The sequence below is a fragment of the Artibeus jamaicensis genome, unplaced genomic scaffold (assembly GCF_021234435.1).
Source record: "Artibeus jamaicensis isolate MK-2021 breed Jamaican fruit bat unplaced genomic scaffold, CSHL_Jam_final contig_233, whole genome shotgun sequence".
NCBI classification, from domain to species: domain Eukaryota; kingdom Metazoa; phylum Chordata; class Mammalia; order Chiroptera; family Phyllostomidae; genus Artibeus; species Artibeus jamaicensis.
In genome coordinates this window covers 52,781,291-52,808,900 of record NW_026521486.1, presented here as the reverse complement: position 1 = coordinate 52,808,900, position 27,610 = coordinate 52,781,291, and the positions used below count along the sequence as shown (strand labels likewise).

Here is a 27,610-nt window from a genome sequence, read left to right as displayed (position 1 = left end):
CTGCACAGACTTGAGAAAAGGGTTCTTCTCCAACTCTGCCCTTATTTGCTGCAGGAAGGGAGATGGGAATCAGATAGGTGGAAGAACTTCCACGGTACCAAAAAGAAAGAAGGACCCCAGGTTCTCTTTTCCTCTTGAAGAAGATACCACCTTCTTGCAGACGCACTGCAAGGCTGTAAACTGCAGGGTTGCCCTGCAGCTGTGAAACCGAGCTGTGAGGCTGGTCCAACTGTGACTTTGCAGTGATCCCCATCTGCTGGACAAAAAGGGGAACTGCATCCTGGCACAGCCCATGGGAAAAGGGGATGTTATGTTTGGGGGATGCCTTTGTCCGCCCTCCAAGCTTCAGTGATTCCCAGACTTCAGGATGTGTTCTCCTCTCCGCTTGTGAGGAGACCACCACCCCTATTCCAACCAGTTAGCAAAGATGTATTGAGATCATGGTGGCTATTAACTAAGAGGCCCCTGCTGGGAACTGGGAAGGTCACCTCTCCCCCTTGTCCTAGGCACAAGGGGCCAGGGTAAAAGACAGGAACTGAGCATAGGTGAAGGAACTTCCTCAGACACTTAGCCAGGCCTCTCCTGCCCACTGCTTTTTATTTTTCCAGGTAGTGGAAAAATAGGGAAGGAAGGAAGGAGAGTTTCTCCCCTCTTTACTTAAGCATTTTGATGGAGGAAAAAAAAAAAAGGACCTCAGCAGTTTAAGATCCCACATCTGCCCTCCCTATTGTATGCCCTCAGGCGAGACCTCACCTCTCTGGGCCTAAGCTGATCCACTATATATATAACAGGGAGAACACTGACCACACCAGGGTTTTATCCAGCTTAAAAGAGTCAGTGGTATGTGAAGATACGCATAGACTTCCAGCCAGTGAACACAAAACACAGCCACAGATGGTCTCCCTTCTTTATTGATCTCTGACTATAGCAGGGTTCTGGGAGACCAAGGGCAGGGGCAAGTCACATGCATCTGCCCCACTCAGGGTGGGCCAGGAGGGACAGGTGGCAGGTGTAAGAGACCATGGATATGGACTTCACACAAACAGGACCCACTGTACAAATGCATGGTTGGTATTTACAAGAAAGGAGAAGGATAGTCACTTGGTCACCGGGTGCGGGGAGAGGAGCCTGAGCAGAGGAAGGGGCAGGGGGCCTGGCTGGGCTCTTCAAATGCATGACAGCAGCAGCCATGAGCCCCTCCCTATCTGCCTTCTACCAGCCACTCCCCCACCTGTCCTACAGGAGGGACCTCTTGGTGCCTGCTGCTGGGCCAGTGATGGAGGGTGAGAAAGGAAAGGGATCCTCCCCCACCGTGCACCCTTGACCCTGACCCAGCCATTCTCTTCTGCCTGTGCTCATAAGGTGCATCCTGAAGGTGCTTTGTTGGGCAGACTCAAAGCACTTTACAGACATTGGTCGGATGGGAGACTCCCAGCCCCAGGGGAGAGAAGGAGGCAAAGGGCTCAGGCATTAGCCATGGCAGACAGCAAGCCCCAGGGGCCTAGACTGGTCCCAAGCTCTTGAGCACCCCAGGAAAGACCTCCTCTCAGCCCCTGGTCCTTGTCTCCAGCTGCCGTTATAGAATGGGAGAGAGGCAAGACTGCAAGGGGTCGAGCCGGGGATGGGGCTGAAGCAGCACAGGTCTAGGGTAAAGAGGCTGTCCCCCTCATTCCCAGTCCCTAGCAAGATACTGTGCCCTGAAGAAGCCCACTTCCCTCCACATACATAGGGCTTTAAAACCCCCCAGCTTTCAATACTATTCCAGCCCCTCCCGGGGAGGAAATGGGGGACCCAGACCTTCCAGCTAAGATCTGGGGTGGGGGGCTGAGGGAACCCCCAAAATGTATTGCTTAGAAACTTGGAGGCAAAAAGGATGGGGGAGGGCCCAGGGGCTGGCATCTCTGACCCTCCCCCCAGGCCCTGGGAAGCCTCCAGGAAGCTCCCCTTTCCAACACAGCCATCTGGCCATAGGGGGAGTCCAGAGGCAGGGACATGGGCACAGTGACCATTGGGAGCCTGAAGTTCCCCAGTCTCACTGCCAGGAGATTAAAGTGCGACCCAATGGGTATCGGGTGGGGAGGGGCCCTCCCCCCAACCCCACAATCTCTAGCATTTGGCCTTTGGGTGGGTTGTGTGTTCCTCGACCTCCACGCTCCCTTGGAGCAGATGGGGGAGCCAGTCCGGATGGATGGTGCTGATGACATCAAACATTTTGGACTCACTAAGGACCTGGAGAAAGAAAGGGAAGTCTCAGTGTTTTGATCCTTGCCTTTTTCTCCAGCCTGACTTACTTCATCCAAGTCCCACCCAGATCCCTAGTCATGCCACATACAGTTGTGCAAAAAAAATAAAAATAAAAATAAAAAGCCCTGCCGAAGGGTGCCCAGCCAAGGTACAAACAGGAGCTGCAATTGAAGTCATGCCAACTGACCTCACAGAGCCTCGTATTCTGGCTAGTTCCTTTTCCCGAACCCTCACCAGAGATGCTGCACAAGATGGCTGTACCTTGCTCAGGACCCACCCTGCTCTAACGAGCTACCTGCTTTCCAACTGCAGGGGTTGGCACAGAAGGGCTGGAAGTATTTCCCTGCTTCCCACTCATGCCCTGGCTCAGTTTTATGTGCTCACTCCTCTACTTTGTTGCCTGGAAGGAGGTCGGGAGAACCTCACACCCAGTGAACACAAGACTCTTCAAAATGCCATGGTGGGCACCCAGCTCTCCCTACTTCCCCCCAACATCAAGACCCTCCCCACCCCACCATGATGGACTCACTTGGGCCAGCCCCAGGCTAGTCCAGATTCCCATTCTGGTTGTGTTCATCTTCAGCAGGGGAGGGCGGAGCCTCCTCCTCACAGGGAGACAGCTCATCAATGGACATCTGGTTGGCGATGCCTGCAGAGGGGTATGAAGGAAGTTGGGACCAGCCCAAGAAGTAGTTTTCCACACAAACCAGGAGTATGTGGGGAAAAAGGAATTCTCACGCATCCTCCTACCTTCAGGCTGAGCTATATTCAACCCCTACCCACTTGGGGAGAGCCTCTCCAGCCTTGCTAAAATTTGCAATCCTCGACTCCCACACAAAGGAAGAGATTTCCCAGCCAGAGCCACCAACTGACCCAAATCTACAGGAGCGCCCTTTATAGACCACAATGTGCAGAGGGCCTCCTGAGTTGTGAAACATGGCTGTCCCTGTTCTTTCTCCAGCCCTCATTCTAGAACAGTCCAGGCCAATCAATCAGTCTGTGATCTACCCTTAGTCTGATCAGCTCCATTCCCAAATATAGGAATCCAAGGGCTACTCCAGGAGCTTACGGAAAATAGACCTGCTACCACTCCATCAGCCACCCTCCTCCCAAGGCTTCATGCCCCACAATGGTACCCACCACTCGCTGCCTGCTCCTTCCATTTCTGCTTGTTCTCCTGAATGTATTTGGTCCAAGTGGAGCGGAAGCTGATCACATCAGGGTTGGGGTCTCCTACTTCTACGTCCAGAGAAGGCTGGCGCCACTGGAAGCTAGAAGCAGCACCCCCGCAACACACACACACACACACACACACACACAACTCTGGAGGTGAGACCCAGCCCACTCCAGAACCGCCTTCACAGCCCTCAGCGGGGAGGGGATGGAAGACCAAAAGGGGGCTTAGGGAGCCTCTTCCTCCTCTTTTCCCTCTGCTAGGCACCCTCCAAGTCTCTATCCCTCTCCTCCCAGATTTCACCCCTCCCTCTCCACATCTTCCCTCTTACTAGAATGAAAATAAAAACAAGATTAGCAAAGAGGTAATAAAGGCAGAGCTAATGGAAGAGACAAAAATATGGTGGAGAGAGACACAGGTGTGAGTCACACACTTCTGGTCCCATGGTCCCTTCCTTCCACCCCATGTGTGATGCACCGCAGGGGGGCTCCCATGTTCAGAGTGGCCCACTTCTGCACCACCCCTCCATGGCTGTACCTCCTCCATGCGAGTCAGCCCCTCTCTGTGGGTCCAACTTCCCTCCCCAGAACCAGGAGACCTGGCTATGCCAGCCATCCTTACCTGGGCTGATTTTTAGACTTGGAGTCCTCATCCGCCAGGGGCTGGACACTCTTCTCAGCCACATCAGTCAGCACAGAAAATGTGGGCTCCACAATGAAGTCGATAAAACCTGCAGTGAAGAGGGTAACACTATGAAGATGTTTTACCTGGAGATCTGGGTAGTGGATATGGCTGGCATGGCACTGACCCTTGTCTGCGTATAAAACAGAGTAACCTGTGGCTGAAGAGTCCCCAATGGAGGCATCCTTTGTAGTGATGTCTTTGTGACCCCAAAGAACTCCACCCCACCACTGCACCCCCCTGGACTCCCACTCCAGGGCCCCCTGCTCTAGCACAGCAGCCTAGCCCATATAAGAATAGCTCTGAGGGCTGGAGACTTGGGGAAGTGCTGGGCCCAAGGCCCAGGGAGAATACTCCCAGACAGCGTGCTCTTCCCTTCCCAATCCTTTCTTCACTGCAGGGAAGGATACTCACCAATCTGGGACTGTGCCACGAGAGTGGAAGTGCGGTCGCACAGTGGAGAAAAGGGCAGACCCAGCTCTGCCTCCTTGTCGCCCTGGGGAGCAGATGGGTGGGAAAGCTGGAGAGGACACCCCAGAATACCAGGTCCAGGGCAAAGCGGGGGGTGGTAGGGGGTTGCTGTGAGAGAAAAGGAATTTCTGTGCCTGTCACCTGGAAATGAGTGATATGCAAATAGGATGCCTCTGTCGTCCACTACTGTTCAGCTTTTAGGAGGATAACATTTTAGCCCATGGGTTTGGGGGTCAAGGAGAAGCTGCAGGGAGCTGAATGAAGATCTGGAGTAGATGTGTGGAAAACTAAGGGGAGAGAAGGCCCGTGGGCAGGGGCTGGGCAAAGATGCCATGCTACCTGGCGGAAGAATTCCTCCATGAGGGCCTTGGTCCAGCGGCTGTGAACTGACCACTGCTTGGTCGGGTGGCTGATATCTGCAGCGTGGAGCAGCAAAGACAGGGCCTTGGACTTGTCGATCCTGGTCCAGGCAGATAGGAAGAGAAGGGAGACTGATCTTCAAGGAAAGGAAACCTGGACCATTTCTAATTTCCCACCACATGCCCTCTCTCAGATCCCTCTCAGGTGACTTCAAACACCCTCTGGGGCCACACACGCATGCACACACATATCCACAGCAAGCAGCCCAGGCCCTGAGAATCAGAGGCCCAATCCCCACTATACCTGTCACACTCTAGCTATGTGACGCAGGGCAAGTTACTTAAATGTGCCATATTTCATTTTCCTCAATCCTAAGTGGAAACAATAGCAGAATCTGCCATGTAGAATTGTTCTGAAAATTATATGACATACAACACTGAAGCACTTAGAAGAGTGTCTGACACATAATAAGTGCTCAGTAGATGTTATCTATAATTATTATTATAATTATTATTTTCCAGCAATGATATGCTCTGACACTGCACACTCTCACACAGACACATTAACACACACGCTCAGGACACACACATGGTCCATTCTCTATTACACACATTTAGATACTCTCACTTTTAAGCAACATTAGAGGTAATTATGGCATTTGTTCTGTGCCTTTGTGTTTAACCTCACATGACTCTTTCAACAGCCTTCTTAAAGTATGAACTGGTGGCAAGATGTTGAGGAAGGAGGCACATCATTTTCACAGTTCACAGAGAAGGGAATGATTCCACACGGGATGAATGATTTTTCCCAACATTCCAGAGTAAACCTGTCCTGAAGCAGAAAGGGCAATGCCCACCAAAAACTCTGGGCCCACTGTGCTCCCCAGGAGCCCAGCTGCCTGGGCTACACACAAACCCAGGGCCACATGCACACACGTCACACACACAGATACACTCTGCTATCTGGAGCCAGGAGGGCTTGTACACCCAGGAAGAGACTTGGCACACCAAGTACCCACATGTATGCCCCCCAATTCACACACCCTCACTCTGGCCTAGCCCCAGCCACACCCCACCAGATGCCACCTCTCCAGCTGCTGCAAGGCCGTCTTCATGGATTTCACTTGCTGGAAATGGCAGGACATGTCTGTGGCCAACACCATCTCAATGACCAGCGCCCGTAGCTCTCTGAATAAACGGAAGCACAGCACTGGTCAGCCCCACAGTACTGCTGGCAGGAGGTCCAGGAGGTAGAGAGAGAGGGTTGGGGGGAGGGGGTCTCTTAGGGATGCCCACTCCTGGCTTCTGCTCACACAAACTCATCCCTGGTGAGGTTGATGAAAATGTTCATCTCGTCATCCTGCATCATTCGGAAAACAGCGCTGATGTGGTGATTCTCCAGCACTGAGCGGTCATTGTATAGGATGGCACATTCTGACCTGCAGAGCCAAAGGCTGTTGTGCTCAGCACGCTGTAAGTGGAAGTTCTGGCAACCTGCCCACCTCCACTCCTGCCCTGCCACAGCCCGCCCCTCACTTGGTCTGGATGTGGAAGCTGTTGGTAGTGCCTGTGTGCTCATAGTCGTGGATGGCTGCTGCAAAGATGATGGCCAAGATCTCGATCTCTGACAGGCAGTGCTGGGGGAAAGAGACAATGGGTGAGAGGGGGTCAGCGCCCTTGGGTCACTGCCCAAAGACCTCCACACGCAGGCTAGGCCACTCAGGGCATCCCTTACATTCTTCAAGGCCAGCTCTTGGGCTAATGCAGCCAGGTTTCTCAGCCCCTGGAATGGCCAAAGACCCTCCTCCATCCCCACCTGCAACATTCCCACTGCATCCTGGCGCACATCCCGTGAAAAGATGGTCCACCCAGGAATTCTCTAGAGTAAGTCCAATTTGACTCTGAAGACTGTGGGATGCCAAAGGAGAGGAACCAAAGAGAGAAGGGAAATTGGAGTACATATAGTCTCAGACGTCCTAGTTATGCAGCCACAGACCCTGAATCACAGAAGAGTTATCTCCAGGGCACCCACCACCATCCCCGTGCGAAGCAAAAAGCAATGAACTGTCTGGGTGACGTCAGCTGCATGGATCTGGTTGTGGTAAGGGTTCTTGTACTTCCCATAGCCTGTCTCCAAAGCATCCAGGAAAGTCATCAAAAACACCGTGGGAATCTGCAGTAGGAGGGAGGAAACAGAGATACTTGGAGGCTCTGCAGGAACGGCAGGAGGCCCAGGCCTGAGATCAGCAACGCCATCTTTCTTTAGAAGGCAGCATGGCACAAGGAGAGCGCACTGGCTCAGCAGTCAGGTGAACCTGGGCTCACATCCCAGCTCCCCCACCTGCGGGCTGTGTGACCTTGGGGAAGTCACGTGCCTCCCTGTGCCTCAGACACTTAATTGCAGAATAAAGATACCACCTCCTACCTTGAATTTAATGAGATAAGTACAAGGCACTTAGTAAGTGCTCTCTAAAGAGCAGCTATAATTATTATTATTTCTCTAGAGATTTTTAAGAAACAGAAAGACAGTTTTCCTCCTGCCTTCCAACCAACCCACCCCAACCCAATCCAACATCATGGAGAAGGGTTCGGAAGCTTGGAAAGGCTAAGATGATGTAGAGAGGACCCTTCCTACTCTGAAAAGCCTCCTCCCCACCCCAACACACACACACACACACACACACACACACACACACACACACACACACAAGCACCAGGAGCCAGAGCTCTGTCCAGCTACTCAATTCTGTCTCTGTCCTGCATATGTTCTTGGGGTATGTGTGCCTCCTTCAAAGGCTCAAGGCTCCTGGAGGGCAGGGCTGGTGTCTGCACCTGTCCCTGGATCTCCTGAGGCTGGGAAGAGAGCAAGGTTCAGGACACAGGGAAGCTTCTGTAGAGATGAGCGACAGCAATGAGACACAGAAGATGTGCCACCATCAGTCAGACCCTAACATCCCCCACCCCCACCCCTGGAGGGCTGTGCCCCAAATTCAAGGAATTTTAGAGGACTGTTTCCATGACAACTGCCCTCACTTTTGTGTTGCCATGGCATCCCTGGAGGGGAGGGGAGGGGAGGGGAGGGGAGGGGAGGGGAGGGGAGGGGAGGGGAGGGGAGGGGAGGGGAGGGGAGGGGAGGGGAGGGGAGGGGAGGGATAGGAGAGGAACTGGGTGCCCAGGAAGGGAATGTGGAGTTTGAGAAGGATGGCTCCAACTGGGGGCTCTATGATGAGTGAACACTAAAGCAATACACACCCTCTCTCTCTGTCTTGGAGCAAGGTGGACTGGGGCTGGGCCAATCCTAACCTGATGCAATTACTCCTAGGGTCCCCCAGAAACTAGTCCTTCCAGGTAAGAAGTGGAGTTTAAGAGAAGCCAGTGCCTGGAGTATGTCTGACAACCAGTTTGAAGAAACATGAGCTGGGAAAAGTCTTAGAAAAAAGAGGACCCTGTTGTTTCCTGCCCAGAGAAAATCCCAACTGAGCATCTTGGGAAAGATGTGGAAACCCCTGGGGAGTCACTGTGAAAGGAGGAGTCGGGGCAGAGGAAAGGCTCACGTGCATCAGTAGTCTGTTACAGTGAAACGGAGGCATGGGTGGCAGGCCAGTCTTCCAAAGCCCTCTGGGGGCCCTCCAACTAGACTCCTTTGATGCTTCCCCCCAGCTGCCATGGACCCCTCAGGACACACGGTTTCCTCTGCTCTAACACCTACTGCCTGCCCACCCCCGCCTAAGTCCCCACTGAGTCTCTTCAACCCCCCTCACCATCTACTTCCGACTGTGGTTTTTCCACATGGAAATGGTTTTTTCCAGCCTGAATTCCCAAAAGACATTCCCTCCTGGCACAGGATCTGGAGAGGACTTTAATCCTATATTCTTCCTGGCCAGCCAAGCTGAAGAGCAAATGGAGTTCACATACCCTTCCTCCCCTTGTACCATCCCAGCCAAGAGCTGATCCTCTCCATAAATTTCCTTGGACAGACACTAGTGCTGGGGGAGGGGGGGATTGACAGTTTTACCTCCTTTTCCCCCATCCCAAACACGGACAGACTCTAGTCCCAAAGGGCTGACAGTATCTGGACCCTAGGCCTCCGGTGCCCACAGGCAGGAGGCAGCTGAAACAGGGAGGTGCACATCGGGCCAGGCTGGAGAGGTCAAGTTAGGGGAAAACGCAAAGGGGGAGAGGCCAGAATCCTAGGCTAGATGGTTGCAGACCTAGAATCTTTGCCTAGGAAGCAAAATAAGATCAGAGGCTGGGACTGCAGCAAGTGAAAGGAAGGCGAGACTGGGGTGGGCATGAGGAGATCGTGCTGATGGTGAGACTAAGTGAGGGAGCCTGTGGAATCTACTTGTTGGAAATCTTCTAGAACAGGAGTGTTGGGCATGGAGAATCACACCCAAAGGCGGGGACAGGATGCTGCCCAACCTTAAAGCGGCTGATGAGGCTATGCCGAGTCAGCAACTCAAAAACAATCGTCTTCAGAGCATGGTCATCTGCTGCCCGGTTCAAGGAAAAGACATCAAAGCACCAGAGGTCCAGGTTCTGTAAAGAAACAACAGTCTAGGCAAAGAGATTCTGTAAGGGGAGCATCCCAGCAGCAGCAAGGGTTATAGTTAGACTTCAAGGAGGACTTCCCAATGATTATAGAGTCTTGGGAAGCAGGTAAAAAAGAGGTGGTGAAGTGGCCTTCTTTTTTTCCTGGATATGCTTAGTATCAGACAGACGAAAAGGCAGGAGTTTGCCTCTGGAGTGGGCAAAAGTTGTTTTGAGGAACATGAGAACAGCAATTAAAAGGGAAGGCAAAAATCACCCCATAAACAGGGTCCAAAATTCTCAATGGACATTTTCCTTCCCCACCCTTTTTCCTTTTTCCCTGTAAACCCAGGAATCACCTTGAGGCAGTTGAGGACCGCAGTGGAATGGGTGGGACCCACAGAGGTGTACGTTCTCCGGAACATCCTAAGGGAAAATAGTAAAAAGAAGCCCAGGTAGGAAAGTCTGCAGAGTAGGATCTGACCAGGTGGGCAAGTGGGGCCAATGCCACTGGTGGGGCCTGGAAGACCAGGGCAGCTGGGAAGGGGGATGGGACGAGAGGCAGAGTGAGGCGTGGAAGAGGCTCACCGTTCCACGAAGATCCCAGCCTGCACAGCGTGCACGATGCTGCGGAACTTGGGCTTCTCCTCTGCTCGGCGGCCTTTGGCTCGGGCCTGCTGGGTGAAGGTGGAGGCCAGCCAGTCCCGCACCTCTGAAGGCACAGCATCTGACCGAAGCTCCTGAAGCTCGTCCTCTGTGTCCAAGATTTGCCTGAGGCCCCAGAAGGGGTGGCACAGAGGAAAGACGGCAAGTGCTTCCACAACCTCCAGCCCCTGGGCCCAGCCGCCCGCCACGCCTCAGGAACTCTCAGGCCAGCTCTTTCCCTTCTCGGACCCCCCTGAGCCTTTCTCTCTCTGTGTCTTTTTATTCCTGTTTCTCTGCCTCATGTGCCCAGTCATAAAACAGGTCACCGCACGAGGCAGTGAGCACCCAGCACTGCCAGTGTTCAGGCAGACACAGGAACACCACCTGTCAGGGAGGCTAGAGACCAGCAGAAATAAAATGCAGGCCACATACAAATAACTTTAAATTTTCCAGCAGCCACATTGAAAAGGTAAAAAAGAAACGGGAGAAATTCATCTCATGGATAAATTTTCTTTAACCTAATACACTCAAAATATTATTTTAATGTGGAAGCTATATAAAATATATCTATGAGATATTTTACATTCTTTTTTTCTAAGGTTTGGAAATCCAGCAAAAACATCTAAATATGTACTAGTTTCAATTCTCAGCTGCCACCTTTCAAGCCCTGACAGCCACATGGCACCAGCAGCTCGCATGCAGGGCAGTGCAGGTCTACAGGGACCCCACACTGGGAAGAAGGTGGGGACTAGGTGAGCTTTAAGGTAACAGTCTTCTCTCTCTTCCTTGACACCAGTGTTTGCCTTTGTCTTTACAACTGTGACTGTCCCTCTACCTCGTTTTCTCTGCTAATATTCCTACCCACACCTCTTTCTCTCTGCCCACCCCACCCCTCCTTCCTGTTCTGGCCCATCGCACGTCTCAATCTCTGACTTTCTGTGTGAATCCCAGTCCCTGGGTCACTGTGTCTATCTGGTATCTTTCCCCTCTGTGGGTAGGTCTTTCCCTGCTGCCCAGCATCACCGCTGTCACCCCTCTCACCGAGTCTCATCTATATAGACGGCCTCCAGCAGGGAAGCTGTGTACTCCAGGTTTTTCTTAAGCTCCTCGATGTTGACCTCCCCATTCTCCAACTGCTTCACCATGCAGCGTAGCCTGGGAAGGGGTGTGAGGGACAGAGACATCTGTTTAGGCACTGCTACCTTGTCATAAGGACAGGATACCTTCTCACAGAGTGCGCTTTAAAGAAATAGCTTCAGTCTTCCATAAATCATTAATCATTCTAACAGCAAGCCTAATAGCAGCCAATGTTTTTCACCTCAGGCTATTGTCACTGCTTATATTAAATGTATCTATCCCCTGGCCAAGTTTAATCCCAGGCTTTTCCTAACTCCACTGCCCCCATCCACCTATGACCTCTTAACTCTCCCCTTTAGTCAGTGCTTCCTGAACATTCTTGTCTAGACTGCCCGGGCTCAGCAGAATTAGGCAGGTACAAGTCCCTGGGGTGATGTTTTGGGGATGGTCTGTTTCATGGTGTGAATAACCAAGAGTGGAAACTGCTTATTTCCCCAATGAGAGAGGACTCTGGCATCAACAGCAATCAAAATCAGTACCGAAGATTCTTTCATCATGTCTCAGTCACGGTGGGGAGGGAGGTGCAGGTCCACATCCCCTCTGTCCCTGGCAGAGATGGCAAAGACGCAGAACAAAGAGCAATCTGAATGCCTTCGCCTGGCCTCACTCCATCCAGGCAGAGCTAATGGATTATGATTCCAGAATCCATCAACCAGGACAAAGCTGGATTAACCCCTGCCTGCCCAGTACCAGAGAGAACCTTTGGCAAAGGGTGACTGTACCGATCCCCTACCTCAGCCCTGCAGCAGCTTTTCCCCCAGAGCCAAAGGTGGTGGGGAGCAGGGGAGGCGGACAGGGCAGGGGCCTCACTTATTGAATGTGTAGCCTGAAGAGACAATCCCTCATAGTTCGCACTCATGAATTCTGGAGATTGGTGATTAACTGGGAGGCTTCTTAGAAGCCTGGTGAGTCCAGCCCAGGCAGTCACAAAGCAAACAAAGCATTCTGACTTTAGATGGTGATTTTAAAGAAAGCAATTAACATTCCCCTCTCGCTCTTTCCCCCAGCCATGCCATGCCCCCACCACACCTAGACGGGGGTCAGATGGTGGCCATCACAATTTCCCACTGAGAGGGGCTGCAGAAACCCAAGGTCACCCTCTGAATCAGGGAGGAGAAGTGAATGAGTCAGGGACCAGAGGCTGAAATTAGCATCAGTTCCCAGGGATGCCGGGGGAGAAGAACAATGGCATTCCTGAACAGAATGCAGCTCTAGAATCCCAGGGTCTCAGCAGCTTTGGAATAGGGGTACCCAAAATAGCCGGCTCCAGGAAGCATCACATGCCAACTCTCACCTCAAGTACCAGCAGTTCTGGCCGAAGACATGTCTGAATGCACGTGGGGCAGAAGGGAAAGGGGGGAAATAGGAGGGCGACCCTGCAGCCTCCTCAGTGGGCTGTCTTCAAACCCCACTTCCTGCCTTCCTGCTATGCCTGCTCCCTGTGCAGACAGTGGGATCAGTAAAGCACAGAGCCTGCTGGGGCTTCCATAGGTAGATAGGGAGAATAGAGGCTAGACAACAGAAAAGGACTTTCCGGCCAATGAGCTAGAAAGGAGGGCCTGAGCGAGCATCTCCCAGAGAGCCACACCAGTCCTCGCAGAACAAAGAGGTGCACTCTGCCTTTGGGGCCCAGGCTTCTCTCTCCTGGTCAGTCCCTGCAGCCAGGAGCCGTCAAACCCAGAGACACATAACCTAGGAAGAAAGACGTTTTATCCCACCTACTCCCAGATTCCTGTACTAGCCCTAATCTTTCACTTTGGTCAGCCCTTTTTACAACCAAAAACTCTGCCTCTAGGGGTCAATGCCCTGTTACCAAAGTTTTTCCTCGGCCAACCTCTTGAAACACATATCCCAGCTCTCTAAGTGAACAGTCAAGCCCACGGGTGCTCATTTGCATGCATTCGCATAATCACTAACAATGCTGCCAACTCTACATTTTTTAAGTGCTCTCTCTTACATTATCTCATTTTATTCTCACAATGGGCCTGGGAGGAGAGAGGGAGGCGGGAAGAAATTGCTATCCATATTTCCAAAGCACAAACCAAGGCTCCAGGTCTGGGAGGCAGCAATTTTGGATTCAAACCTATCACTTCCTGGCTCTGAGCCCTTGAGCAAGTCATTAGTTCTCTTTTTTTTTAAGATTTTTTTTTTCTTTTTAGAGAGAGGGTAAGGAAGGGAGAGAAACATTTATTGATCACCTCTCACACACCTCTGCACACTCCCACCTGAGATCCAGGCAGGTGCCCTGACAGGGAATTAAACCTGCAACCTTCTGGTTGGAGGGGACGTGCCCAGCCCACTGAGCCATACTAGTCAGGACAAGTCACTAATTCTTCATCAGTATCTATCAAAATGTGGCCTATAGACTACTAAGCATCAGAATCACCTGAGATACTTGTGAAATTTTAGATTCTAGGTCTCACTACACACTTACGAATCAGAATATCTGAGGGTATGTTCCAGAAGGATCCGCATTTAACAAACATCCCAGATGATTCTCATGCACGTTGATATTTGAGTCCCTTTTAGAGCCTCAATCCTTCATCTGTAAAATTGAGAGGATGATAAAAAAAAAAAAAGAACCCACCTGTGAAGGGCTGTTAATAAGAGGATTCAGTGAAATACTGTATGCAAAATGCCTGGCACATATAGTGGGTCTGTATAAATTGATCTGAATCGGAATTAACTGACCAGCATCATGCTGGCCCTACTCAGCTCATAGCTCACTCCCTTCAAATCCAGCGGCACCTGCCTTCTCTATCCCAAATCCAGAAGAGTGAGTCTAGCCGGGACGGAGACTGGTAATTAGGAAGTCCCCTAACTGAGGAAATGGGGAAATGAAAATGGTCCTGATCTCTCCTGTACAATTGCAAATCTCACTAGAGCTTCACAATCACCTGATGAGGGAGGTGGAGTGACAAGGTCACACAACTTGTCAATGTCAGCCAGGTCAGCAAGCCTACAACTCACTACTGGAGCTTTAACTGTGCCCGGAACACCAAAGGTGTTGGGCAGAGAGAGCTCAGTCATGTAATTAGCTTGGAGAGAGGCAGGTTGCAATTCATCACAGCTTCTTCAATCTCAGTCATCCACCCATCATGAAGTGTTGGTGTCCATCGATGCATCATAGACTGTGAGTGTCTTGATGGCACTGACAATGACTCGTTTGTCCTGGTTGCTGTGTGCAGAGCACACAATACGTGCTCAGTGAATGTTCATTAAACAAATAAATGGGAAAGAAAGCAAGTTAATTAGGTGAGGAGCTATCTGCCAAAGCTCACAGTTGAGAACTCTGAGCCGGGGTTCCTCTCTAATGGAGAGCCTGGGGAGAAGAGTGGGACTGTGGGCTGGCTTCCAACACAACACTCCCTCCAAGCTCCTCCTGCTCCCACCTCCAGATCTTGTCCAGGAGCTCTTTAATAGCTCCTGTTGAAACCTGAACCCAACACAATCCAGATACCACGAGGAGAGAGGGAAAGAAAGATTAAATAATATATTTATTCTTTATTGAGATTGACAAATGGGGAGTCCAAGAAAGGGAACCTGGCCTCAGGCAGTCGGAAGGATCCAAGTGCTGAACTTCACCTTCCTGAAGTTATATATCCCCACACAGCACTTTCTGGTCTAGCAGGAGCCTCTTCAATTCTAAAGTCTTCAGAATTAAGATCTCCCTTGACCGCACCCAAAGTTCTCACTTCAACATTCTTCTGCAGAAAATCCTACTCCCTATTCCCACATCAGTTTGAATCCAACCCCTCTGATTAGATCCTCAGAAAGTCAGGCAGGGAACAGTCCCTTAACCTGCAAAACAGGATAAGGAAAACTGGAAGCTTCCCCCTCAACTCCTTCCACATCCACCCCAGCCCTGTCTCACCACCATCACTTCTTTCTCCATTAACTTCAGTCCTGGCCCCATGGGCAAAGCCTCAGATCTTGACCTTGGAATGCCCCTGTGACTTCCAGCTCTGGGCAGCCAGCTAGAAGAGAAGATTCCAGGCAGTAATAATCCCAACACCCCAGAAAAAGTTCAGCTACCTCAGTCCCCACCAGTTTCATTGTTGTTGTTGCTGTTCTGGATTACCATATGGCTGATGATCTAGCCATTTCCAAATACCCCTGCCACCACTTCCAGAACTCACACTTCCAAAAAGATCGCTGTAAGTAGGGGGCCTGATCCCAGGGCAGCCTTAAGCCAAGGGACTGAAAGTTGTGACAAGAATCCTATTTCCTTTTTGGGTTCTTAAGACCAGTTGACATTTCAGAGGAAGTTGGGGTCTTAGAGATCCTGGGGGTCAGGAAGGAGAGAAAGGGGGAAACTCTGCTACATCGTCTATTGTAGTCAAGAAGTGATAAGAAGAAAAGGGAGATGGATAAGAAAGAATAAAGTAAAGGACAAGATGGAAGGTTAAGGTGGAGAAGTACACACATACTTAACCACAAGATGTGGGAAATATCAGGTCATGATCCCTCCCCTCCACCAAATTACAACTGGTGGACACACAGTAACCTGCCATCCTCTTTCCCTCTCCCTTCCTGGTGCCTACCAGAGGATGGGGCCCTGGAGGTGGCTCCTCTGCACGGGAACAGGGTTTGCCATGGGAATCCACGTTTCCTACTTCCGAGCATCAATATGCTGCTCCCAGGGCCTCAGGGCATCAGACAGGAATGAATCCCTCTTGGGCCCCTGACTTACTCCTTCGGGTCTAAGCAGAATCGAGTGACCCACCAGAGAACTTTGGGGAGGAGAACAGGAGGAGCCTGGCTGGAAGAAGAAGGGAGTGATGAGAAAGAGACCTAGCCCACAGCAACTGGGTGAGAGGCCAAGGGAAAAGTTTCACATCTGAATCAGACTGCAAACAAGAATCTGTTCTCAGAATCCCAGAAAGGACAGAAATAGCACAGGCCAGCCCTCCGCTCTGAGGAGCTCTGAGGAGGTGGGGCTCCTCTTTGAGGTTAGTAGGAGGCTTAAGGGACAGGGAACCATCTTGAATCTGTCCTAATAAGAAAGTCTGTAGTGGGAGGGGAAGAGACCCTGCAAAAGCCCACCAGAGGTGTCAAGATTCAGCTCCCTTCCCAGGGTCTTTCTGTGGCCATTCTTCAAATTAAGCTTTAACTCACCTGAAAAAAAAAAAAAAAACAGAAGCAAGACAGGAAGAGAATTAGAAACTGCAGAGAAGGGGCTTGCTGAAGCTAGGGATTACCAGATCCTTACCCAGTGACCCTTTTAACCAGAAGGGATGCTCCCATCCCCCACCCCTACGCAGTGAACGAAAATCAGGGCTACTTGCTCACAGAAACCAAGAGGTTGGGCAAGTTACATACATTAACCCTCCCAGTCCCAGTTTTCTCATCTGTAAAGGAGGGATTCGGGGATAACTCTGAATTAACTGGAGAGGGAGAAAAGAGGTGACCGGATGGCCAGTGAGAGATTTGGTGACCAGGACTCCCTCTTTCACTTCCAGACTTTGCTCTTGCTCACGTTGGGGAAGAGAACCAAGAATCTGCAGGGCAAAGTGGATGTGCGCACACAGCCCCAGCCCGCCTCCGGATTGGCTAAAAAATGACGTCACACTAAAAGTACATTGGGGCTGCGATTGGTCAGCTGAGAGGCTGGGCGGGGCTAAGGGTGAGAGCTGGAGGTGAATCCCAGCAGAGTCAGGGAAGAGAGTCCTGCGCTATTACAAGTTCCTTCACTAATCTAGGATCTAGAGCTAGGGTAACGTGGAAATGAGGCGAGGGAACTAGTTGGGGTGAGTATTATAGGAAAAAGGGAAAAGAGAACAGGCCAAGAGCTAGGATTTTATGACAGGAAGTCTTCCCCCCACACCTTCCAAAAGCAGGGAGAAATTAAAATACCTTATCACTATGCCAAAGCCTTGAAGGATTATAAACAAATGAAGTTTGGGAACCTGCTGTTTCTCAGCCCCACTGAGCACTGGGACAAGTAAAAGTGGGTTTCAACCGCAAGGAGAGAAATAGAGGTTAAATATCTATAAATATCTACAAGTTGTTTTCTAGTGAACTCCTGGTAGCTATGAGGTGGGGCTGCTTCAGAGTTTGGAAAAACTGAAACCCACACCCTCTGTGTGCATCTCATTCTCTCTGAGCCCCTCAACACACACACACTCAAGCTGGTTAGTGTTTTTGGAAGGAAAGGACTAGACCCAGAGTCAGAGACCCAGAACTGCCACCCAGGAAATGAGGGACAAGTCATTTGGCCTGTTCTGTGGACATGCTTACTTAGAGGGGTAGGGATGGAGGTGGGAATGGGGGCAGCTGCACACCGCCTGGTGCAGTAACAAACACCGAGCCAAGCCAGCTCCCCTTCCTCCCCTGACTCCAGGCCCTCACTCCAGTGTAGGCACTAACTTCAACCTTCCTACTAAAAGGTAGAGATTTCTTAGACTAGCAAAGCTTTGGAGGGGATATCCATCCCTCTACTCTCTTGCCCAGTAGAACCAAAGCTGGTTGGACAAATGACTGTTTACCACCTCACCTCCACATACACACGTGCTGCATCACTCATCCCAGCCTATTATTACTGTTGTTGTTATTACTATTATTATTAATTGTTCCTCATAAGAAAGGATATCAGTAAACTACCATCTCTTTCTGGCAAAAAAAAAATTCACACATATTCACTCACCCACACATATATATATATACACTACATTCTACCTCTGTCCAAGCTAAGAAGACTGTCCCCAAGGTGGTAGGAAGGGCATAGATGTGACGACTCTAACAAAGATGGATTTTTGTTTAGCCCTAAAATTTAGTTTTAAAATATCCAGGAGCCCAGTGATAATGCCTCCCTCCTGGCCCACCCCCACTTGCCCTGGAGGATAGGGTTTGGGATGGGATGAACAAAGCATAGGAGATGCTGCTTCTGGCCAGACAAGAAGGGTGTTGGTGAGGGCTGCAGGAGTTGGAGAGAGATGGGGGTCGGGAGGGGCGGCAGTTATAGGGGAGGGGTTCACTGGCTGATCTAAAGGCTCCGATATCTCAGAAATGGAAAGAACCAAGGAAATTATCTGAATCTAATAGAAAGAGGACATGAGTTAAAATCAGGAGCCTTTTGCCTAGACTTTATCACTATTTGTGACCTTGAGCAAGACACTTTGAGCTCCAGCTTCCTGCTCTGTAAAATGGGTAAATAATACATGCTTCGAAGAATTCTCACAAGGATCAAATGAGCTCATACAAGAGCACCTTGGGAACTATAAAGTGATGCATGAATACAAAAAGTTATTTAGTCTAATACTTTACTTAGGTGGTTCAGCAAATTTTATTAAGAGTCCTCCATGAACAAAGTCCCCTAGGCCCACACCTGTACCCAGAACCCCTGATGTGGAAAAGCCCTGCTACCACTACTCCAGATGTCTGGGACTTCTCCCTGGCTCCTTATTCCACAGGGGCCAGGAGACAGTGGAAGCAGAAGCGGGGGAATATGCAGAGCATGGAGCTCCAGAAGCCAAGAACAACCAGATCTCTACGTTATCCAAGCACTGGTGCTCCCCTCGCTCCCCTGGCTTCCCATTGCTATAGAAGCAGCCCCAATTCTTGCAGCTGGCTGGGCACATTGGCGGGGGTGGCTCCAGAAATAAAAATAGCCCCCTAGTGGCAGAGCTGGGGTGCCATCCTGGGAGGTGGCAGGCTTCAGGTTGACATGGCAGCGGTCTCTAGGCACTGGCCCCGAGGAGCTGGGTGAAGGGAGGGTGGGAGGAGAATGGGGTAGAGCCAAGGAAGACTGGGGATTAGTGGGGGAAGGACAGAAACCAGGTGAGTGGAGGGAGATGAGGGGAAAGCAGCAGGAGTTACTAAGGGTCATGGAGGGAAGGAAGGAAAATTTGAGAGGTGCTATAGAAGAGAGTCTGAGAAACACTGAAGAAGAGGGAAAATAGTCAGCTCACCCTCTGCCTGTGTCTGAAGGCAAGGACCCCACTGCCTCCTGACCAGCAGCCCTTTCTAACAGGTGCTCAGGTCAGATGAGGAAGAGGGCAATCTAAGCAGCTTGAGCCTTGGTCCAGACCAATAAGGATCCAATACCCCAGCTCCCAGACCAGCACACAAATGAGTCTCTTCTCCCTCAGGCTTCAGCCCTTGAGAGTGGGAGGAACTGGACAAGAAAATCAGAAGAAAGCAAGTCAGAGAGGAGGCTCCCAGGACTCAGTCCAAAAGAACTCTCTCTGGTTCAGTTGTCCATCCCTCTTCTCCCTTCCTGCACTATTTAATTCTGCTCATTAACAACCTCTACAGAACCACCACACCAGCCCTCCGGACCACATCCCAACAGACATTGTCAGCAGATGCCCAGCTTCCCGGGCCTAACAGATGTTAAAGGCAGCCTGGGATGGAAAAATGAGTTGGAAACTTGGCAAGGGACTGACTGCAGGTGTGGAAGGAATAGCACTAAACTGCATCAGTGGCATTTGGGTCTGATCCAAGCCCTGCCCCTCACCTTACTAACTATCTCTGGGCATCAGTTTCCTCCTCTGCAACAGTGTCTGGGTTGGAGACACTAGGAAAGTAGGATGCCTGGGTCTCAATTCATCCTGGGTTCCAGTTCATCAATGCCTCCCCCAACTCATCCATAATCTTATTCTTAAAGGACAATGGCTTTCTTCTTTATCATAGAAAGGTCACATTCTTACCTTCATTAAATGTCCAGGAAGTTTTCTTGCTTATCTACCTTTAATTCATCTTGCTGCAATCAAAACAACAACAAGTTTTCTCGGCATTTCAAAGAAAAACAGAAAGGAAGAGAACATGCAGGACAAAGAAGTTTTGTGAGGTGAGTCTGGTACAATTTGACTTATTTTATTTCTTTCATATTGGAATTTCCAAAGCAACTGCTTGATAGAGAAACAATCTGGGTTTAGGAAGCTTGACAACATGTTGGCACATGTGCTCACTCTGTCCAGACCCCAGTAAGTTTCCAAACAGGGTGGGCATAGAGGAAGGAACTCGGGAGATGGTGCCAGGCTAGATACACAAGAGCTGATTAAAAAGGGGAGCAAGGAAGCCAAGGAATAGGAATGAAAGGAGAAGCTTCCCTAGACCCCAGGAACTGCCTGCCAGAGAACCACTAAGCCCCCTGGAAGCCAAGCTCCCTTCCCAACCTAAATGGTGCCAACACCAGCTGGCAGCCTAATCATCCCACTGCAGCCACCATAATTATTTTCAAATCTAACATTTCATTACAGCTGCAGAACCAACTGACCTGGCAGCCTGGCTGTTACCCTGGCTGTTACCTGAAGCCCCCCCCCCTTTCTAGTTCTTCTCTCAACCTATAGCCCAAGGCCTCCCCCTGCATATGCCCCGGCCCTTTGCCCACCAAGCTTGCTTCTCCACCAAAACCCAATTCTCTCTCTCTTAGTAGATTTCTCCCAGGCTGTGATGCCAAAGTAGAAGGCTAACCTGGTGTTTTCTTCCCAGACAGGGATAAGCTCCATAGATGTAGCAGGAGCTGAGGGGAAAGGAGCAACTGCAGGACTGGACCAGAGGATTCGGGGCATGGGGGGTGGGGAGGGTTGCTGTTAGAGACAGAGGGGCAAGAGCACTGGCATTAGGCACCTTCCTGTAGTGAATAGATAACATCTGAGTTTTCTCCTTTTCCCTCCTCAGTAGCCTTTCTTCCCCCTCAGTTCTGATCTTTGCCCCACTCAGTATTCCCAGGATTCTCTCCCACTTCTCTTGGACTATTAAATTTTCCTCTATCAGGGGACAATCTCATTATCTAACAACTTCCAGTCTCCCAGATGTCTCGCCTGCACCCCACCTGCTGCCCTGGTTCTGTCCCTCTTTCTCTGCTGCTGTCCTGAAGAGAGTTGGAAAATAGCTCAACTTTGGTACCTGAGAAAAATCATCCCCCTGAGATCCAAAGGCAATTATTTGGCTTCCTCCCCAGAGGCCCTGGGAGGATGAGGTCACTGAGAAGGCAAAAGAAAGGACCTGCAGAATTCAGGGGTTGAGGCTGGACTCCTAAGGTGGCCCCAAAGGGTGCCTGCAGCAAACTTACCCTGCACCATCACCACAACACCGCCTGGTGAGGGCGGAGCTCCAGGGGTTTTCTGAGTCCTAGCCAAGGTGAGGGAGGAGCAGGGGCACAAAAGCTGAGAGTGAGAGACGCTAAGTCTTAGGGAATAGGAAGAGAGAAAGTTGAGACCAGAGAGGGAGCAAAATGGAGCCTAGCAGAGAGAGAGGGAACAAAGCAGGGAATAGACAGAGGAAAGGAGCAGGAAGAATCAAAGAGAATGAAAACAGAGGGAGCGGAGAAGGTGGAAACAAATCCTCGATAATTCCTTCAAAGACTCAAGAGAAGAAAGGCTTCTTGGCTCCTCCACCGCAGACTGATGAGTGGCCCAAAAGAGAGGGGAAGATGGGAGAAAAACCGTTCACTTCATTGACTTCAGGAACTCCCTGGGCAGTGAGCGGGCAGGTGGAAAGGATCTAGACACGTGCAGTCTTCTCTTCTGCTGACTCTCTCACCTGGCCTTCCAGTCCCATAGCAACCCCAACCTACTTCACCCCTCTTCTGGCAAAGGCGATAAGTGCAACCTCAAATGTCAGATCTCCTCTCAGTTTTTCCAACTGGCCTCGTAGGGCTCCTGATGTTGGGTTGTAAGGGACCTCAGAGATTCTCTAAAATAGAATGTGGCATACCTAGTCATATCATACCCAGGCCTAGTGACTGAGGGTAAATACCAGAGGGCAACTCCTCCAGTGCTCACAGAACTCACCAGTCACAGTCCCTGGGCTCCCCACACCCACCATGTCTTACACCTGCAATTGCTCCATCCACTCCTAGTTTTTCCACTGGGAAAAGAGATGATAAGAAGTCAGACACTTTCTTTCTTTTGACCTCAGTGGCCCACACCCTTTCTAGGACAGCCTTTCTCCGATCCCACCCAGCCTTCTATCCTCTAAGCTCAGACATCTGCCTCACTGGCTCCAGACAATCCTTCATCAACAAGACTCTTCCAAATTATGTCTCAGACACCAGGACTCAAACCTACTAAGTAATTCATATCCCTGCCTCTTGAATCTTCATTTTTTTTCTCTATTGAAGCCAATAGTCACCCTTTCATTTCTATTCCCCTGCTTCTTAGCAAAGCACGCCCTCCTATGCTCAAAGAACTCAGATTGTAACATTTAAAAGCCACTTTCATATGGATGATAGCAAATAAAGAACTGAGATTCAGAGAGGCTGTGTGACTTCAAGATCATGTGTGACTTCAGAATTCATGGGAATATGAATTCTGACTCTAGTCTCTCAATATTCAAAATGATCTTCTATGACCACCACCATGCCTCCCTGCTTCCCTCCAGCCACCTATTCTGACCAGAAGTTTGTGGAGTTCTTTTTTTGCTCTCAGTTTGATTTTCCCTATTACTGAACCTCCTCTCAGCTTACTGCAGAAATTTTCCACACTCTACCATCCAGGATGCCTCATTCAAGACAAAGCTGATGGGGGAAATAGAGAGATAGAAGCCATCTGATAGGACAGGGGCATATAAACCCAAGGAGGAGAGAGACTCTGTGCTATGATGAGAAATAAAGAAGGAAGGGCTGATCAGGGAATGAAGGCACTAAGAATTATCCCTGCCAAGGCCTGGGAGAAATGATGCTCCTTTTTCTCCTGAGGTCCAGGGAGCTCTGCAATCTTCACAGCAGCTTCACAGCCATTTGCAAAGAAAGGATGGCGGCACAGTTTCCAAAACTGGTAATAGCCACAGAAGATCACTCATGGGAATACACAAAATAAAGACAAATGGCGGGATAAATCAGTGAGACACCCAGCCCAGTCCCTCAGCTTCCTCCTCCAACCCATTTGATCTCCCCAAAACTGTTTAAAAAATGTGAGTGTCACAAACACATACATATTATCCCATTACCTACGCACACACTCGCATACACTCATACATCTCATTCATAGATAGGACAATTTTGAATATTCAGCACACACGAATTCAGCATACCTTTCCCACATATTTATTATCAGCCTGCCAGTCATAAACATAAAAACAAAGAGACATCGTCATAGAGCTCTGACTCCACACACTGTCCCTGGCATGTACATCAACCTTTCCCCAAACACATGTATACATGTCAGGCATTCACAATCATTCTGATACATCTCGTTCATACAGCCAGATAATGTCGTTTATGTATCCTCTCTGTAACTCCTTCAGTCCCGGGCTCAGTTCCAGGTACTCAAACCCCACACCTTGTAAACATCGCCTTCTCAAAAACAACAACCACGTCTCCCTTCCTTCCACCCCCATTTCCCATTCCCCTCCCGGCACGCAGGAACATACACACCACAAAATCAGAGGCAGAACAGGGCTCCATGACATATACACATATAATCATTCATTCATTTGTTCATTCTTTTATTTATTGAGTGCCTATTATGTTTTAGTTACCACACTAGACTCTGACAAAACAAAGATAGGCAAAAATAATCCCCCAACTGATCCTTGCTAGAGCTCAGCTGTAATGACCTTGAACCACAGCTTAGGACATTGAGCATAGACCTTGAAAGTCCTGAGTGTGTACCATGTGAAGAAAGAAGAAGGAAAAAAGATTTTTTTTGTCTTCACTATACAAAGGGAAGAGGAAAGTTCTGTCTGTAAAATTCCAGGACACATGAGCAAAGAAAAGAGAGTGATGCTAGTGATGCTTGTACTGTCCTGGAAAAGAGAGGGATATACTTTTTTCCCTCTCTTTTCCAGGACAGTATAAGCATTAATACACACACATACATGTTTCTGTGTATAACCTCCAAAGGAAAAGACTAAGCAGAAACCAGAGTGGTAGATGGTAGAATTTTATGACTTGGGAAGGTGTAATAAAATAAGGACCAGGGCACTTCCTCCACTTGATGGAATTGAACCAAATTAAAAACTCGTTAGGAGCAGGGACTGTGTTCATCTTGTCCACCACTATATCCCCAGCAACCAGCATATCTGGTGGCCCACAGGAGACAATTAATAGTTGTTGAATAAACAAATGAGTTAAGGATAGCAAACCAATCTCTGCTCATGGTTTTTCTTGATTCCCAAAAGATATGGGAAACCCCTTCTACTCCTAATGACCCTCCCCCACACTCCTGACAGCTCTCTGGTCTCAGAGAGCTGGGAATGGGCAAGTGAAATCCTTCATCTAGTGTGAAAGGCGATGAAAGTCATCCTGGTGGACCCATCATCTCGAGACTGCCTGTCCCAGTCTCTCTCCTGTCTCAGCTTGAGTCTGTTTAGTTTGGAAAATTTTCCTGCTAGGTGGAGGCGAAATCCTACAGTTAGAGATTCTCCAGCTCATATGCTCCTGAATTTATCTTTGGCAGAGTGCTAGTGTAAGAAACAGAATTCCTGAATGCCCTTCCCAAAAGGAAATTGCCCTGTACAATTATATTATACGGTTTTTTAATCAGAGGCAAAAACACCAGACCTGGCCTCCCTAAAGATAATCTAGATGTCCTAGAGTAAAAATGAAGAGTATGGACTGTGGCAGGTGTCAGGTAAGGGAATCAAGGCTTTTGCCTTGATTTAAATATAAACATATAAACATATAAACATATGTATTTATATATTCCATTTATATATAATACCATCTGCCTTCAGTACTCAATCCTAAGATAATTATGTTTACCCCCCACCCATTTCCAGCCTAAACAACCCCTTCCCACTCAAGCCCGTTTGGGAACAGGTGGTGAGTGGGGTTGAGAGAAGGAGTGTTCTATTTCCACTTAAAAAAGAGAATGCCTTTTCTGTTCACCTTCAGACACTACTCGATCCTGAGTTTCTCTCTTCTGCCCAGCAAGAGTCCTAACTCCTTTTATTTCCCTTCATCTGATTGACAAAGCCTCCCAATATTCAAGCAGAGCCAAATCCAGTAAGCTATCAATTTGAGATCTCCCTTGATACAAAGATCTTTCTCTGCTTTGAGAAAGTGAGATTTGGGATCTATCTTGGTGACTAATAGTGAGGAGATAGTACTTCTCTGGTTACTGCACACAGGTAGCACTTTTAAGGTACAAATTGCTAAAGTGAGTGAAGACCAGAATAATCTAATCAATATGATTAGTGACCCTTGTTTACCATCATTTCCTGTAAGGACATGTCAACTAACATATTATAGGGGCAGCTGCCTCTGCTCCCAGGTTTCAGTGCCTCCTCTGGGGATCCTCTTCTCTCTCCATTTAGAATTTCTCACATCAAAGGAAGAAATAACAATTTGCTCCCAGGAAAGACTAGAGTAGCCAAAGAACACACATACATGACCCATGGACATGGACAATAGTGTGGAGAGTGGAGGGGGCAAACAAGGAAAAATTGGGACAACTGTAATAGCATAATCAAGGAAATAGAATTTTAAAAAAGAACGGTATGGAGATGGTAAATCCTGCTCTTTTGCAGGACCTGTTACCTGGAATAGAGGCAGGGAAAGTATATGAAGACTACTAAAGCTATGGAGGAGTTATCCCAGGATACCTTATATTCTCCCATTTATAAATCCTGAGGCCCCTTCTCTGCCTTTCAATCACTTCCTTACCTGCCCCTCTTCCCAGTTTAGTTCCCATTAACAGAGCATCAGTTTTCTACCAAGAATCAACCAGTGCTCCTCCCAACAAAAATCGATTCAACCCGGTTTTCCATTTCTTCATCGCAGAACTCATTCCAAGGCTGCGCTTCATAGATCCCACAAACTGCATTGGCTGGAGGCAGCAAAGGGGGTAAATTGCGAAGTACATTTGGATTCCAAGCCTTGTTACCACTATGCCTCAGTTCTCCCTCAGGCCTCTCTAAGCAGCTAGTACAACAATCAGACCCACCAACCCAGTAAAAAGGCAACATCTTATCACTGCAAGTGAAGTATTTTTTAGAACAACACAACCACAAGCATTTATCTACCTCATCTCTCTCTCTCTCTCTCTCTCTCTCTCTCTCTCTCTCTCTCTCTCCCCCCCCCCCCCCTCCCTCTCTGCCAGAGCTTAGAAACAAAAAGCTTTGGTGCTCAGTCTTAAGGATACTGGGGAGGAACTGGGTGTAGGGGCTATGTTTCCTGTACTTCCTCATTAAACATCTACAGCATCTTTGCTGTGTCCATGGGGAGTCATTTCGGGAACAGGAGCACCTTCCCTTGTTCTCTGCTTAAGAATCAACAGACTGCAGAGATTACCCACTGGCAGCTGACTGGGAGATAAACATGGTGCATGGCTTGTATTTGACCAGATCCTCTCCTCTGAGGAGCAGGAAGAAAAGTTCCTTTCCTCCCCTGGGACTGGAGTATGGGATGCCTGAATCCTTCCTTTCCTCATTTATTTCTCCCCACATGCCCTCACCCTGCAACAATAAGAAAAGATGCCTAAATGTGCTTGGAGATCTCTGGAAGACCCAAAGCAACAAAAAGGCTATGACAGTTACCTTGCCCCTGTCGATCATTCTGCACCACTCAGCTCCCAGGAAGGGGCTCTACCCGCTTCCACCAAATCCCAGTTAAAGGTTTCACCACTTCTCCAGATCCCAGGAGGGTGCCCCATCATTAATAGGCAGAGTGGAGTTCCAGGCCCCAAGAGAGATGAGCAGCTCAGGTATGGGACTCCCCCAACCCCATCCCATGTAGGATGCAGGAGGCAAAAACCACCAGTCCCAGCAGAGGTATGTATAACCCACAGGTTGGCACAAGTATCCCCAAGCACTACATCTGCAGCCGTGTGCAATCATTCTACTAACATCTCTGTGACCCACAGACACTCAGGCACACACATGGATATGTGTGAGTCAGCCTGGCACCTCCTGAGTGCTGCCCGTCTGCAGCCCTGCCACACTGCACCGCACATTCTGTGCTGCCTCTCCACGCTGCGTGTGTCACCGGGGGTCCATAGGCACATCATTAGCTTTGCAACTCCTAAACCCGCTCTAACCAGCCGCTCGCTCCACACATGCCTTGCACATGTGGCCTGGCCACTCGTGTCAGAGCAGCTTATTTGCTCTCACCTACCAACATGTGTGCCAGAGAGAATCCACCCCCCGACTCCAGCCTTCACCCCCTCCCCCCTTTCCAGGCTCCCTAAGATCCCTTCCCCCCACTCCAGGCGCGGGGACTCACAGCGACCGAAGCTTAATCCACATTTTCTTGCTGGGGGCTGACTTCAGCTCCAGAGGTGACGGGCAATCCGACTCCAGCATCTCGGGAGGGCTGCGAGGGGACAGCTCCATGCTCAGCCCCTGTCTGTGGAACAGAGGGAGGAGACAGCACCAAGGCTCAGACTCAGCCCCTAACCGAAACACCCTCACCCCCACGGCAGACCCTTCCCACCTGCGGCTGGCGTGGACCAGCCAGGCCGACGTCTCTAGGCTCGGCCCG

The 27,610-nt window shown here is 49.7% G+C and overlaps 1 protein-coding gene across 2 annotated transcripts; it reads right to left on the bottom strand.

The window, feature by feature from the left end:
• Nucleotides 1–906: 906 nt before the first annotated feature.
• On the bottom strand, nucleotides 907–27,610 carry PDE1B (phosphodiesterase 1B). 2 transcript variants are annotated; one of them, XM_037159673.2, is made up of 16 exons: nucleotides 27,563–27,610; nucleotides 27,353–27,475; nucleotides 11,146–11,259; nucleotides 10,048–10,230; nucleotides 9,819–9,885; nucleotides 9,352–9,468; nucleotides 6,962–7,102; nucleotides 6,466–6,566; nucleotides 6,243–6,368; nucleotides 6,016–6,117; nucleotides 4,910–5,030; nucleotides 4,514–4,595; nucleotides 4,040–4,148; nucleotides 3,385–3,515; nucleotides 2,774–2,893; nucleotides 907–2,229 (listed from the first exon to the last, which is right to left on the bottom strand). In XM_037159673.2, the coding sequence occupies exons 2-15, from the start codon at nucleotides 27,460–27,462 to the stop codon at nucleotides 2,790–2,792; spliced, it is 1,608 nt and encodes a 535-aa protein (XP_037015568.2). In that variant the 5' UTR covers nucleotides 27,463–27,475; nucleotides 27,563–27,610; the 3' UTR covers nucleotides 907–2,229; nucleotides 2,774–2,789. The 2 variants fall into 2 exon arrangements, with proteins under 2 accessions (XP_037015568.2, XP_053518168.1); XM_053662193.1 differs by lacking the exons at nucleotides 27,353–27,475; nucleotides 27,563–27,610 and adding an exon at nucleotides 15,786–15,838.

Coding starts and splice junctions, on each gene's coding strand:
- PDE1B (XM_037159673.2), bottom strand. CDS start 27,462: ATGGAGCTGTCCCCTCGCAGCCCTCCCGAGATGCTGGAGTCGGATTGC. Junction 6,567..6,961: donor TGCTTCGCACGGGGATGGTG/GTGGGTGCCCTG, acceptor TCTTTCCCCCAG/CACTGCCTGTCAGAGATCGA. Junction 3,516..4,039: donor AAGTCTAAAAATCAGCCCAG/GTAAGGATGGCT, acceptor TGCTGCTTCTAG/CTTCCAGTGGCGCCAGCCTT.